Below are 16,051 nucleotides of genomic sequence, written 5' to 3'. Positions count from 1 at the left end.
TTTTTTGTCCACGAGTTTAAAAAAGATGGGATTAGAAACGCGAAGAAGATGGTAGCTGATAACGAGTTGGGCGACAATGGTTTCGTTCACCGTGACGCTTAACAACTTCCTTCGCGTATCGCGTACTTATCTTCCTTCTAATTAAGCATCGAGCATCGAGCATGATGCCGGGAATATCATTCAATTAAGTACATAACGCGCGCGTGTCAGACAGAAGAGGTGAAAGTTTCACGGCGATCCCTTTGCGAATCTCGAGTTATTACAATATATATTTTCCTTATTTAATTACCATTGTCGATGGAAATCGACGAAAAGCCGGTGGCGTGGCGTGATTAATTACCGTTCAGCTCGATATCGGGGAGCGTGCGCGAACGCACACGAGTCCCTTCCCTTCGCGAGGATAACGACCCCGATCATTTTCACCCGATGTTACGCGCACACGTTACCAAAAAACACTTTCTGTCCCGAAAAACCTTTCTTCGGATCTCGTGTAACGCATCAAGTTTCGCAGGGATAAAAGATTGGACGGATCGAAGGAACGAAAATATCCGAAAATAATTGGTTATCGATCGACTTTGCCGAAAGGATATCGAACCTTTACGATCACGACGCCCCTCTTACGATTGCACGACGACGTTTATCGCGTTTACACCCGTCTCAATTACGTAAAAACGGTTCCACAATCGGTCCAAGCAAATATGCATCGGTATGCCACGAAGCCTCGTTAGACGTTTAATCCACGGATTAAGTTTCCTCGATCGAAGAAGCAATTTGCCCCGATCCAAATTCGTTCCAAAGCGGACACGTGACGTAACGCTTTTATAACACCCATATCGAGCAGTTGGAAACGCGCTGAGTTAAGAGAAAGACAACTGGACAATGCGAAAGTGAAAGAAAGAAAAAAAAAAAAAAAAAAGAAAAGAAAAGAAAAAGAAACAACGTTTCCTTTAAAGAGATCTCCTACACGAAATATCCTTCTTCCGCCCGATCTCGAGAGGAGAGATCTCGAAAGAAATCGGTCTCAAGAGCGAGAGATGGTTGCGTAAGAGATTCGGGAGGCTCGATCGGAATTACGTCCGGAAACGATTTTACGAGGCACGAGCCACTCCTCGCCACTCCTTCCCCGAACGAGTGAAAGAAAAAGAAACCGCGAAGAGGACTGGGCGATCGTTGCACGGTAAATTGCACGGGGCTCCTCCTCGCCGAACGAGTGAACGGATAGGCTCTCGATACGAAACGGTACGAGCGGTGCATCAGGGGGGTTGTGTTACGCGTGCGGCGTATCCGGGGATCCGGTAGTAATCAACCAGCCGGTCGATAGCCCGTGGGAAAACGGCTTAACGCCGAACGAACGCCTTTGCACGGTGGCGGTGTGGTAGTCAACAATCGGTCCACTTTAACGTCGGTGGACGAGTAGGATTTTCCGGGGAGTGGGCCAGCAGCCACGGCGAAAGTGGCGGTATATATGCCAGTGATTGGTCCGATGTAGCTTCAGTGTGCACCTTCGAACGATACCATGAGCACTCCGCAGGTGAGCTCCGGGGTTCCCCCACACGATACTCGTCGCGTAGATCGCGTCGTTCGAACGCTCACGGTACAGAACAAAGGGATAGAGACACGAAAGGGTATTACGTAAAGGGTGGTGGGTTCAAGCGGAGAAAGTTCAGACACGCGGTTTCGCGAAATATTCTTTTTTTTTTTTTTTCTTTTTGCGAAGAGGAGGGAAAAAAAGAAGATTTTATTTCCTATTGTTCTCTTCCCTACTGTTCTCTGTTCTGCATTCCCCCCTCCCACTATATCGTTACTTATATATATATACGTTACGTATAGGTGTATTTCAAAGGAACCGCGGTTTCTCCACATTACGGATATTGTATTACGATTAAACGTTACACTACGTTTACTTTTTCTTATTTATCGAATCTCGCGCTTTCACCGCGCACTTTCTCCTATGTTAGAATATTAGATGTTTTTTTCTCTTTCGAATAAATAAGCGCAAATCACATGGTTCGACGTCGCATGGAAAACACACGATCCCGGTACGTGTAGAGAGAAACACGATAAAAATTAACCACGTTTCCAGAAGCTCATAATACTCGCCCTAGTGGCGACAGCCCTGGCCGGCGATGCCAAGGAGACGAACACGAAGCCGGCCGTAGCCGAGACGAAGGAAAAGAGTAAGCGAGGATTGGAGCTGAGTCTTGGGGGCGGCGGAGGGTTGGAGAGTTACGGCGGCGGGGGCCTGGAACACGGTTACGGAGGAGGTTTGAGCCTCGGTGGTGGCCTCGGTGGAGGCCTTGGCGGAGGTCTGGGTGGAGGATTCGGCGGCGGCGGTGGAGGTGGAGGCGACGGAGGTCGCATAACGGGAATCACGATCCACAGAGAGAACCAAGTTCGTGTGCCCCAACCGTACCCGGTCGAGAGAAACGTACCTGTACCGTATCCAGTCCCGGTTAAAATTCCCGTGGAGCGGCCAGTCCCGGTGCACATACCGAAACCGTACCCAGTCCCCGTAGAGAAGACGGTCCCAGTTCCAGTGGAGAAACCGGTCCCGGTGCCGTACACCGTGCCCGTCAAAGTGCCCGTCAAGGTGCCTTACCCGGTCAGCGTGCCAGTAAAGGTCCCAGTCGCGATCGAGAAGGAGGTTCCTTACCCAGTCAAGGTTCCTGTTGTTGTCAAGGAGTCATATCCAGTTCTGATTAGCGGTGGCGGCGGCGGTGGTGGTTTAGGAGGTGGTTTGGGAGGTGGACACGGGGGTGGATTCGGAGGTGGACACGGAGGTGGATTCGGAGGTGGACACGAATTGTCACTCGGGTTACATCATTGATATGGATGAACGTCGCCGTTTTGTGCGGTTATTCGTCCACGCTTTTGTATTTGTATATATAACGATTATATTTTTTTATGGAAAATAAATATTAAATTATTAAACGGTGTTTGTATTGGTACGTGTTTATTGGTTCCGATCACTACCTCGAAATATTTTCAATTAGATTAATAGTTTTCGAAAAAACTCTTTTTATAATCTTTGATATAGAAAGGCAAATTTGGAAAATGTTTTTTTTTTTCTTTCATTAAAATATGAAATTGGATTCCGCGTTGAACATTTTATAAACTATTTATTTTATCGTTCGTCAAGAGATTAACCGTATTTCTGGTGTTCACAGCTTTTTCACAGTTCTGCAATATAGTATAGATATATTTTTATTATATCGCAATTCGATAACAGCCTTTTAAATAATATTTCCCTGTTTTACTCTCTTTTAAGAGAAGCAAATTCGCTATTCTTCGTTCAATGCGCGTTTCTGTAGAAAATCGAGGCGGAATGCGCATTATAAATTAAATTACGATTCTCATTTCTCATCCCGGAATATTATTTAATTCATATTTTTGCCTCTCTTGCCTCTTTTACATTTGTTAGATATCATCGCTTTATGGCATGAAATAATTGAAATTTTTTATTCGAAATCTTATATATCTTCTAACAATGAAACTGTTTGTTTCACAAAAAAGCGTTTAATTAATTTTTGGATTTCCTCGCAAACATATTTTTTTATTTTTTCCTTTTTTTTCAACATTTTCGTTACGACTATGTATATTTCACGTAACAAAAATTTCTTAAAAAGCTTTTATTTCGATCGATACTTTATATTATTAACTGTATAAAATGTACGTACGATTCAATTTTACAAATTTAAAATGTATCCTGGAATAACGTTCATTAATGAAACTAACAAAACACGTTATATTACAGGAAACAAATGTTGTTTACGATCCCCTGCTTGTTATGGAATCGTCGGTTACTAATTAATGACAGGTACGTGCACTCTGTTCCATTAATTATAAAAATATTTCGATTTCCGTCGTTCGATTAATGTCGTACATTGAAAAGGCGCGAACACGTCTGTGTCGAACACGCACGGAACGATCTCCTTCCATCCATCGTTCCTCCAAAATTTGAAGAATTTCTTTTACGTCCCATACCTATCTACGCCACATTTATTTCCCGTTTTCACTTTTACTTTCCGTTTATTAACCTTAAATGCAGATTAGAAGAAAGGGAGAGTCTTCTTTTCTCGAGACGAAACGCGTAATCGTGGCACGTGGGCGTCGCGACGTCTCGTCAACGTCGCCGCCGTCACCGCGAACATCCGGTGCTTTAAACGACGTGATTCGCTGTTACGGTTCGTTAACCGCATCCTCTCCCGTGTCTGGAAACGCCGATTTCTCGATATACACCGGTTAAACACTTATAAAGAAACTGTGGCCTCGCGTGAACGGAGAAACTGTGGTCCGACTGTGAACGACAGAGGCCAACTCGTGAGATCACGCGCACCGGAAGCAAGGTAAAGGTCAAGACAATTTTTATTCCGCATCTGCGATACCCCGTTCCTCCGGGCTTCGTTGTTTAGATGGCAACTTAACGATGTTTGCCAGTAATTTTATTTCTAACGTTTACAGAGCAATCTATATAAATGCGTCGTCCTCGTCGTCGTCGTGTGTACACGTCAACCTTCATTCCTCTTTCTCTGTCCTCTTTTATTCTTTCGTATCGGTAAATATTCGTGGAAAAAGTTTCTCAAACACGCGAGCACCGACGAGATAGCAGATCTTTTATATATATATATATAAACCTCCTTATCGTTTTGTAATTTGTCCGAGTGTTCCGCGAAGTGAAAGTTCCCATTTATGTGGATCGATCCATCGCGCAAATGTTTCTACAAATCGAATCGAACGGACGCGCCATTAACATCGGCTTTCATCACTTTTTATCCCTGTCTCTCTTCGCTACGCGGACAAGATTTGCGTACGTGCGTAACGGGTTGAAGCATAAATTTATTCGCGGTTACGTACCAGCCACAGACGGGAGGGAAGGGGGGAGGCAACGATCATCGACATTTCGCGCCTAATTACGATCGTTTCGAGCCGAGGTGAAATCGTACAAAATCGTCTTTCTTTCTGTCTTATCTATATACCGTTCCGTTCCGTGGCTTGTGCAATCCGCCGATGCAATTTTCCTCGCCAAGACGGTTGAAATAAACGGAGATGCTGTAATCTCGCTTCGGCAAAATTGTACACAAGATTCCACGCCGAGATGTGTTTTGCGTCCGAGTTTACGCTGCCTCTCTCTCTTTCTCTCTCTCTCTCTCTCTCTGCGTATTCCGTCTAATCCCATAAAACTCGAAATCCTTTTGATCTCGCAATGACGTTTTCGTTACAACGGGCCGTTTTAATGCCACTCTCGCGGAACGAGATTACCTCGCGTATCGCAGCCGATCCATTGCCATCAACTTACATTTTCAAAAACGTAATAACTGGATACATTTTACACGGGGCTCGCTTTATTCTTTCACAAACGTTTGAATAACGAGGCAGTTTGTCCCGAGAAGGAGGAAATACGATGCGCACGACGATAACACGGCGATCGTTACGTGTAATTCCGCGATGGCTTTTGATCCCTCGTTTCATTTTGCGTTTTGAAACATCTTTGGTAGATAGGTTAAGAGTACGTTTTAATCGAGGGAAAAGAGAAATATTCGAAATATTATATAATTTAGTTACTCGTGTGATCGCAATTTTATACATGGATCGTATTTTATATCATTTAATTAATCGTACTTTCGTACGACTTAACGAGGTTTCGTTGAATTTTATTTTACCCATCGCTAAATCCGTGATTTCTCCGGCCCCAATTCTCTCGACTATCGCTTCGGCTCTTCACTTCGATCAAAGAATCGAAAATTATCTTGCGATGTATTTTTATTCGCTCTTTCATCCTCGAGAACGAACGAATCTCACTTTACTCGAGCGACATCGAGTAAGATCGTATAAAAATCACGTTGATTAAATTATGGTCCACGAAATGAAAGAAATGAAAGAAAGCTCGAAATATTAGTTACTCGACGGAGGAATAATTACGATAAGCGAGTCAAAAATTGTCAGCCGGAATAAATGGCGACGACACCAGCTACGAGAAATCGCCGCGTTGCGTTATAGCTCCTTATCGTGGCGATAATTTTATTTTAACCGCGGTCGTTTCCTCTCGGTAACAACCCGCTTTTATCTACCATCTGAAAAATTACCGGACAGGCGGGCAATCATCGGTGCATAAACGGACAACACGCGAGAAACTCGACCGACTGTGCAAAGATGTAATTTATTGTGTGTTATACACGTAATGTGTTACGTCGTAGAAGCGAGGAGATTCTCTTCGACCTCGTTCCGCTCGCGGACGTTCTTAAACGATAAGCAAACATATCCGTATTTCTCGGAAACGTAGATACGCGACTTTGTTTATATATTTTCATAAACCGAGGAGAAATTCGCCGAATTAATTTGCCTCGAACGGGCGACCGAATGTCGTTTCGACACAACGTTTACACAGTCGGTTACGCGGCTTCGTCGCGTTCGCGTCGTTCCTTCTCTCCTCTCGCACGCGTGGCGACCGATCGTTCGCAGTTGAATCTAACGGTAAAAGTGGTAAAACTTGCATTCGTTTCGCAATCTCGGGGAAAGAGAAAGGTGAGGGGAGAGAGAAAGGTAAGGGGAGAGAGAAAAAAGAGCGAGAATAATCGAAAGAGAGGCGAAAACGAACGTTTCGGAGCGAATATCGCGCGTTCACACGCCTCTTCCCCCTTTCTATTCTTCCTTCTTCCTTGTAAGCGGCGGAAACTTGCCATAAACGGGTTCGTTTCGTAACCATAATAGAGCAATTATCGCGGGGTTTCAATTTCTTCCGTCGATCGTTCCATCGATCTTCCTTTCCGTTTCTTCCCGTTTCCCGACCGCGAGCAAGATATCCCGTTTTCGTCGTTTCGTCCTCCTTTCTCTTATCTTCCTCCAAATCGATCTTGTGTTAAGAATTCGAGGAACGAAATTTCTATACCCTTTCCTTTCTCGAGCGAGATCCTAACTTTTGCACACGGGGAGCAATAAAAGATCGACTCAGGCCGGAAGCCTGGCAATTTCTCCGGAAATAGTTTTCATAACGGCGAGGCGCGGTCACCGGTGCATGCAGTTAGACGGTGTCCCGTGTATCTCAGATCTATGAGCTTGAGGTTTAGAGCTAAACGTAAATCATATTATTAAGCCCGGTTCGTACTGAGGTTCGTGTTAATGTCCGATCAGCCCGATTTCGCGTGATCCAGCTACAGCTGCCGCACTGATATCTCCGAGGCAATGTCCTCTTCGATCGATAATTTAACGGGGATAATTTAATTAAAGCCTTCTCGTTTCGTGAATTTTAATCCCTCTTGTGCGAAGTTATAAATAAAAAGAATCTTCCCTTTCTTCAACGACAAAATTAAATACTCAATTCAACTTCGTGATTACAAATTATTGGCCATTTCGATTTTGGAAGAGCTTTCCCGGAAGAGCGATAAATATAAAAGATATATATATATATATACACGCATAATTGTTACAATTAAACGAAAAAGTCCAGGATCGCGTACAGAATAGTGTAACAGTGGTAGTGCAAGGCTATGTCGTTTATATTCTAACGATATTGTTTTAGGAATTGGAAACAAAGCCCACGATTTGTGAGGAGAGACTATTTTGCTTTTAGCATCGCTAATGGTGGAGAGAGGGGATCCATGGATAATTTGCCCGTGAATGGAATTAACGCCGTTAGTTAATAACACGCATGATTTCGAGTCGCTAATTAAAAGATTTACGAGATAATGGAGGGGCAGAGACCACGAGAACACGAGGTACGTGGCGAAATAGTTTTCCAAATTCTCTTATTAACGCGATTATGTACAAAACGTCCCGTACAAAACGTCGAATTATTATTTCGCGTGAGGGGGAAGCGAATTGTTGAAAGAATCGGGGGAACAGGATTTTTGGAAGGCGTAACGCCATTATTATCTTTCTTTCTTTTATCATCTCGAAAGTTATACGGTAAATAATTCGACAAACAGAAAATAACCTCGTCGTTATTTCTCGAGATCGAAATTTCTCGAGATGAAAATTGCGTTATACATTTTCGTAGCTATCATAATTTACGAAGCATTTAGGCTTGTTGTCTGAGTTTTTGCGTTAAGATTAAACGTAGTTTACGTAGCTAGGCATAACAGAGTGACTCACTTCGGTACGTAATCTATTCGATCTGATCTCGAAAAGGTCGCGGCATCAATGGAAGGCTATCATTGTGTATCGATATATACACATTCTTCTTCTCTACGGAGTACGACTGCACGTGGTGAATGGGGACGACTTTCTACTAATTACTTCCGCAGATTGAACTTACGTTACGATATCACGTGATTACAGACTATTCGGTAGAGCTATTACTTCCGACTCTTGATTTTATCTGATCCAGTGAACTTGGAGTCCGGATCTATGCGGATCTACACGTTGAAACGCGAATCGGAAATTGTTAGAACAGGAATAGGGTTCTCTGTGAAAAAAAAAAAAAAAAAAAGATTAGAACATTTTTAGATAAAATTCCATTTTTCTCTGCGAATAAGGACATTTTTTTTTTTTTTTTACAATCGTGGAATATGTTTTATTCATTCGCGGGGGGAATGGGAAAGCACGTTGGAGAATTTAATTTTCTTTCAATTTAACAAGTAGTTCCGTCTTCTCTCTCTTTTTTTTTTTTCTCTACCTTTTTCCTCCATTTTTATCTTGTTCATCCATTGGTTCCATCTTGCTCGTTCCCAATTAAAGGCTCTTGCCTTTATCTCGATTTCCAGAAAAACTTTGCGGTTTTCTTAATTTTTTCCTCTCACCGGCGCTCCATTTCCTGCCTCGAATTTCTTCTTTCCTTTTTTTTTTTTTTTTTTTACGAAACGTCTTGGATGAAATAAAAGGGAATTAATCAGTACTCGGCACATAACGGGACCGTTTATTCTCGATTACGAGTAGGGAGAGAGAGAGAGAGAGATACGCGCGAGTCGCTTCGTTTAAAACGAAAGGAAAAAGGAATTTAAATTTGGTTAAAATTCGACTCGCTTTCGATTCGTGGAAACGGTTAATCATAAAAACGCTTTAGTTTAAATTCCGATGGTTCGTCACGATTGTCGTTTCGTAATTCCTTCGAGAGATCTCCTCGATTCTTTAATTTCTTCGCTTTTAAGAGCGAAACTGAGTAAACGGTCCATCCACGTTTGGTAAGGCGATCGATGAGATTGTGGCTAAACCAGTGACTTACGATTTGCACGAGAGCTTTCGAGATTTTTGCACACTTTTGTACAACGAAAAGCTTTCAGGTGGTGTGGAATAATACATGTGCAAAGGTTCAGTTAGCATCCCAGCAGTAGCAAGTCCCTTGGTCGATGCCCTTAATCGGTGATTGGTCGAGCCCAACCCCTTCTATTTGATCAAACAACTTTGACCGTCAACTTTTACCGCGTCCATTTTGTATTTTCGTACCCGTGCCCGCTCCCTTATTTTTAGACCAAATGAATTACCACTCGTTTCGTGAATACCCGTTTCGAATAAATGTATCGATCAATCTAGATTCCGAACCAATTCCTCCTACATTAACTTCAATTTCATATTACAAATAAATCATTGTTGCATTCCATCGCAATTTGGTTAATTTAATCGACTCGAATGAAGTAACTTTTACGTAACGGGTGAAACGAAACATTGAACTACAATTCTCTGATCAACGTCCATAAACTTTGGTAGCTTGTAATTACATTAGCGAGAATTTAATAAAAGTAATAACTTCGATCCTGTTCGTACACTCGTACGAGCTATTGTTTCGTCATTGGAACGAACGAAAGTCTTTGTATTATTCACAAATCGCGAGTCGAAGGCAACGTTTTATCGCGGTTAATATTTCTTTTTTCGTATCTGATCCTTACCGTATGTTCCATTTCGTCAATCTCGATTGTTCGTCAATGCCAATTACATTCGCGTTACGAAGTAACATTTTCTATTCGTTGAATCATTCGATTTCGTTGGTCGAAACCTCGTTAACTCGAATATCTCTATCGCTTCAAGAACCACGATCGTATTAGAGAATCTAAGCTGCTTGTAATTCTATGATATATTCCTGTCTAGACGAATTCTCGAAGCTCCTAGAAGCTCTCCATCGCTGTAACGCGATGGAGGGATGGGTGAACATCGAAAGATATGCAAGCGTTCCTCTATTCTCCAAGTCCCTACGGATATCATCATCTCACCATACAGGAAATGTATTTGTGTATAGTCGAGATGCCGCGTAATTCGATTCGAAAAGGAAATTATTCGATTGAACCGATTTTTCGTTTCGCCGATTCGCGTAAAAATCACAAAGAATTTTGTAATCAATTCGTTAAAAAAAAAAAAAAAAAAAAAGTTACACGTAGTTTCCATATTTTTATTTTATCGTTTCCAGTCACCGATCAACAGTGATTGCGTAAATATTTGTAACGTGATATAAAACTTGATCGACGAATCCAGCGAATGCTTTAATTTAATTTTTTTTTTTTTTTTTTCATTTTATACCGAAATATAAATAAAACTTCGGCAAAGAGCGGAGAGAGATTATTTCATCTTTTCGTCCCATCTTGGATCTGTATTATTCTTCGCGAGCATGCACAACTTTCCACGCCTCTTATGTCATCCGAGTTTATCGATGCTCCATGTTCCAACTCTCGAATTGGAAACGTTTCGAATCCTGGCGCAGCCCGAGGGATCGATCGTTCGACCCCGGGAACAATTGGGTCGCTTCAATTATCCAAACCTAATTTTCGCCATCTGCACAATTCGAAAGTGTCGGATTATTACGGAAAATCCTATTGGTAGAAGCATGTCGGCCACAAAAGCGTAAATAGGGCTGCGCAACACGAGCTGGAAATCGTGGATTCGCTGGCGGCCAAGTTATAATTAGTTAATTGCGTTCGAGATAACGATGCATCTTTAGCCAGCCGGAAGTTCGAGCTATGATACGAGCGTTAATTAAGGGCGCGCGATATGTAATCACGCTTCTTTCTTTCTTTATTCTTTTTTTTTTTTCTTTTTGTAAACAGAACGAGCAAGTATTTACATTATTATTACTTAATCGCTTAATTAAAAGAGGAAAGACGTCGAAACGAGTAATCAAATCCAATATTCGAGAAAACCAGTTTTACGCTACGAGGAAATAAAAGATTCACGTTAAAAACCTCTTGCCCTTCTCTCGTATCTGCGCAAGAATACGTATTATCGTTCGTTGATGTTCAAGATCCCATAAAGGCATCGAAATCCTATCGTGGTAAACGAACAACGGACGAGGTTATAAGGGACACGATGGTATTATTGGATCGTGGCTCGACTTTCTTACGACCAGACTTTCTTTATACGGATAAAAAAAATTCAGACTTAACATTCTTCGCGGATGTCGGTGCCACGGAGTTTGATTCTTGCTTGTTCACTTGCACTCGATCGAACGGACCCATACCTACCTATACGTGCACAAGTCACCGGTCCAATGTACACTTACGGCCACGTGTGACGAGACGAGACGTTGCAGTGGAAGTGTAGCGTAGAACATGGTGGATGGAGAAAAGTTATTTGGCTTGCTCCGTGAACTGCCGATAGAAGTTTGCCCAAGAATTTTAGATCCATCGTGGAACAAGTAGTATATAGTTGGAGAGAAATTGCGGGAGATGCGCCTTCTTCGCGCGATCGATAAAGATATTACGCAAGTGTGAACCCACGGACGTTAAATCGACGTTAATGGATTGAACAGTGAATTGATATCGTGAGTATAATATCGCAATTGGTAGTATGTACTTTACGGTTATTCGGTATTTGTGCGACGCGATAGAAGCCAGTTATGGAATTTGATATGGAAACTACTGAATTGTTGGAGTTTACCATAAACTAACGCGGATCCTTGGATATGGATTAATTACGAGTATTATTTGATACAAAGTGTTAGAGATTTGGAGAAATTGATAGAGACGGCAAAATGATTAAATTTTTAACAGTTTTGAATTGCCAGAATTGATGGTGTGGATAGAATTATGTATAAATTATTCAAATAATAAATTTCATGATTCTAGAAGATTTGAGATTCTAGAATCCCAGATTTCAAATTCAAGAGCCTTAGATTCTACCACACCACAAATTCTAAATCTTGGATCTCTGTTCCCGATATGAGATCTTGTAAATCCGATAGCACTTGTTTAATAGATACTCGAGGATTCCGTGACGGGTTCGGTACGACGATCCATATTATCAAATTATCATTTCATAAGGATTTCCATTTTCAATGTTTTATTCCATTTGATCAGGGGATCACGTTTTATACATGTAAAAAGTTCATTTTTACCGTTTATTTTAATATCAATCAATTTCAACGCGAATACCTTATTTTTTTTTTCATTATCTCGTGAACACGTAGAGCCAATAACGCTCTTTATAATGTTGTTTATATGAAATTGCGTAATATGAGCGAAAGCTTCATCATTGTACAAAAGCATAGTAAAAAGGTACATTTTCGTAAAATAAAAATAATTCTGTTCATAAAGTTGTTTTATCTTGGTTAATTTGATAATGAAGTTTTTATCGCGTATAATATTTCTCTTAAAAATAAAACGCTTAACTTCAATAAACTGATTAAAGTAATTTTTCCTTTTTCCTTTTTTATTTTACAATTTATAAGATTAAAAATTTTAACGCGAATCGATGATTATTCCATAAGCGCCTTAACCTGAATCGATAAGAGAAAATATACCTTTTTACCTTATCGGGGAATCAAGCGATATCATACCTTTTAGATACTTTTAGATACTTTTAGATTCGTTTCGAAAAAAAATTTATCAAATAACACTGACCATTGTAACGAGTTTTGCCCGTAAAAATTCAATCAAGAAGAGAGTAGTTTCGATCGATTTGAAATCTATTCAACGAGATAAAGAGACGGTCGTTTAATTTCAGATATAATCAATCAGATTGTTTAGGGAGAAAAATTAAAAATTATCGCTGTTGACCCTCTCCCTCGTACATATATATTTTTTTCTTCGTAATTGAAACGATGGGGGGGGGGAAATGTTAATTTAATTTCTCCATCGTATATTTCCTTCCTGTATCGAGTTTCGAATTTCCATTAGAACCCGTGCACGCGCCTGTGTGACAATTGGTCAACGAAAAGTTGAGCCACGTCGGTATCTGAGCCGAAGACAAATTTCCTCAGGGACCAGTTCGCGAATCAACTTTTTAAACTCTCTGCTGGGAGGTTCGTTAGCGATAACTCGAGCACGTCTGTACGCCACCGGCGTGAAAACTTTCGAAAGGGTGGGCCAGCCTTTGGAAATTACGGGCGACACGACCCTTTAGGGTGTATTCACAAGTTTTTCCTCTGTTAGTTGTAATTCGGAGCGAACCGGTCGGTCGACTTAAAGAATGCACTCGTTTGTGTTAAGAAACTTCCAACTTAAGATACTTAACGTTCCCTCATCATCGTGCCATTGTGTTTCATTTCATTTATTCGAATACTAGGAAACCACGTAACATCGATACGTATGTAATATCGATGTATCTCGTTTGAGGATACACCATTAACACGCGTATCAATTATATCGATCGCGGTATAATTTCGATCTAACGTCTTTCTAACGTATTCGCATTAATCGGTTCGAATCTACTAATGAAAAGGGATTTCAACCACGCCACTTTGTCATTAATCAATCACTTAATTGAGATCATTTCACCATATTATTACGCTTTGCCTTTGACGATCCCTATATACCTGTATATACATAATAGTATCCACAACCTCCTCTCCCCCTTTTACTAATTATAACCAAATGATTGTTTCCTCCTCGAACAACAACCATCTCTCCGATCACGCACCTCATCTTTCCAATTTGTCCCAAATTTGCATACAATTTATCGCCCCAACGATCCCCGCAAAGGGAAGCTAGCATTTTTTCTCTCGCACTCGTGTCGCCATAATCGTTAGCCGCGTGTTTCGAGGTAGCCGTGAATCGTCGAGTTTAACGGGTTGTTGCATATTGTTTTATCCGGGGCGCATCTCCTAGCGATATACAAGGCGAAGGCGGTAAAACTGCGCTGCGGCCGGGGCACGTTGCCAGGAATCGTTGCCCCCCCTCTCTCTCTCTCTCTCTCTCGACATCTCGCGTCGATAAATCTGACCGGGTACACCGGCATTTTAAACGCGATGTAAACCACCTGTAAAGTGTTCGCCTCCGCGCGGCCAACTTAACTCGACGCCCGTGCGTGGAAAAGGCCGTTATACGCTTTCGCCCAAATGAAAATCCCGTTTCATCTCCCGTACCACCGTCCACGTTTTCGTATATCCTGCAGCTCCCCGATATTGTTCGGCCGTGCTCGTCGACTTTTCCACCCGTTCAAATCAACTGTCAGTTTGTTTGGCGCGCGTTGTTATCGTTAGTTTTTTCTCTTTCATTCTTCTTTTCTTTTTATTCAACTATGACAGTTCGAAACTAACGAAAGGATGCTTCTTACAATTTTATCTCTTAATCGTGTTAAAAAATACGTTATTACGGATATACGTTCGGTATCTTTTTCTCTTCCTATCCTCTTGTCCGTAATAGAAGAAACAAACTATCCTATCGAGTAATTTCAGATCCGCACAAAGGGAGGAGATTTTTCTTCTTCCTTCCCTCTCCTTGTGGGGAAACACAGAGATTTCGGGCTCTCGACAGAGAGCTCGCTCTTCTTTCCGGTTTCGTACGATTCAAATCGCATAGATCTCAACAAGGTCGCAAACCGCGATGTCAAGCTTTATGCGGGTCGTTTTACGAATCGTTTCCTGGGTATTCGGAAAGCTGCACCGCCAGCCTTCTGCTCCAGTAGAATCCCGGTGGATGACGGGACGAGAGAGGGTATATAAGGGGGATAATATCGTGTCTAGTGGGATTTGTCGGGTGGGGTAAACAGAGTGCAAGGCGAACGTATTACCGCGGAATACGTTGCACACACATCCACCATTCCTCCCTCCCCTCTCCCTCCTAGTTTTCTTTCGTTTCCGCAATGCGTTTTCGTTTCCACGCCGCGTTATATCGCCCATTCTCTTTTCTCTTTCGAGTCGCATCTGCTCCTTCGCGAATATCCTCTCCTTCGTATCCTCCCCCCCTCCATTTCGACTTTATCTTCACGCTCGATCATCTTACGTTCCTTCCTTCAGAAGTTTACTTCGGGTGCAGGTATCACTGCGATAACAGGAACGAAAACTTGACTCGAAACGGTATTTCGAAAACGGGAGGGGTTGGCAGGGACACACGACCCGTTTAATTAAAATAAACCTCGTTGAATCTCCTGAGAAATCTTATTCGCGGGAAGGGCCGCGTTTCCACGGGAATATTAACTGCACGACATGTGGCGAGCTATGCATTTGCTCGCCTGTTTCCACGTTCGGAGCGTATATTTGGGTTCAAGAAGTCTTGTTTGCCCCTGTCCAAGTTCTACCACTTCTGAACAGTTCGATATCGCGTTAAATGTTATATCTTGCCGAATACGTTTCACGGTACACGAACTCGATAATTATACGATATATTTCGATCTGGTTTCATATTTTATTTTATTTTATTTATTTTTTTTTTATTTCACTGGGCACAAATATATACGCATAAATATAAGTTGACGAAGTTGTGATCAAAGTGCGTATACATTTGTGCAGCGAAATGAACGTGTAATATGGGTCAGGAATTAGGTATATATATTAGATAGGAGAGAAAGTAAAGTCGGTTTACAGTCATTTAAAGTTAATATTGCACAACAACAATCTTGCGATATTTGAAGAGTCTGACGAGCAAGTTTTCTCTAATAAATAACTTATTCCTTCCGAAAATTCCTTGTTCCCCAAATTCTACGCGAGTAGAACAAAGCGCAAGTTCAAAGGTATAATGGGTATTGTTGCGAAAACAATAAGGATGACGGAATAATGCATGGAGATTAAGCGGCACGTACGATTACCATTTCTTTGAAGCGATAACACTCTTGATCTATATCTATATTCTCGAAGATCCTTCAAAGTCGACCTTGGTCGATCGAGAGGGAGGGAGGTAGGGGTGGAGTAATAGTCGTATTCGGGGCCAAATAGATTTGGCGCGCCTCTAGGTTTCCCTCGTTCCGCCGTAAATTT

The 16,051-nt window shown here is 41.8% G+C and overlaps 2 protein-coding genes across 3 annotated transcripts in view; one reads left to right on the top strand and one right to left on the bottom strand.

The window, feature by feature from the left end:
* Positions 1–16,051, bottom strand: part of LOC122720508 (cuticle protein 79-like) — a 186,332-nt gene that overhangs the window by 5,084 nt on the left and 165,197 nt on the right. The window contains exon 1 of one of the 2 annotated variants that reach the window (XM_043947272.1): positions 2,433–2,555. The exons of the other annotated variant lie outside the window; for it this stretch is intronic. The gene's annotated coding sequence lies outside the window, so the exon portion shown is untranslated. Of the gene's footprint in view, positions 1–2,432; positions 2,556–16,051 lie in introns of those variants that run through there. 2 annotated transcript variants of the gene reach the window in all.
* On the top strand, positions 1,466–2,827 carry LOC122720507 (H/ACA ribonucleoprotein complex subunit 1-like). Its single transcript, XM_043947270.1, is given in 2 exon segments — positions 1,466–1,531; positions 2,084–2,827. Coding segments are annotated over 2 exon segments (810 nt in total).

The sequence above is a fragment of the Apis laboriosa genome, unplaced genomic scaffold (assembly GCF_014066325.1).
Source record: "Apis laboriosa isolate Shangri-la unplaced genomic scaffold, ASM1406632v1 scaffold12_cov154, whole genome shotgun sequence".
Classification (NCBI taxonomy): Eukaryota; Metazoa; Arthropoda; class Insecta; order Hymenoptera; family Apidae; genus Apis; species Apis laboriosa.
The sequence above is the reverse complement of the archived record's forward strand: the minus strand, read 5'-3'. Positions and strand labels throughout refer to the sequence as shown.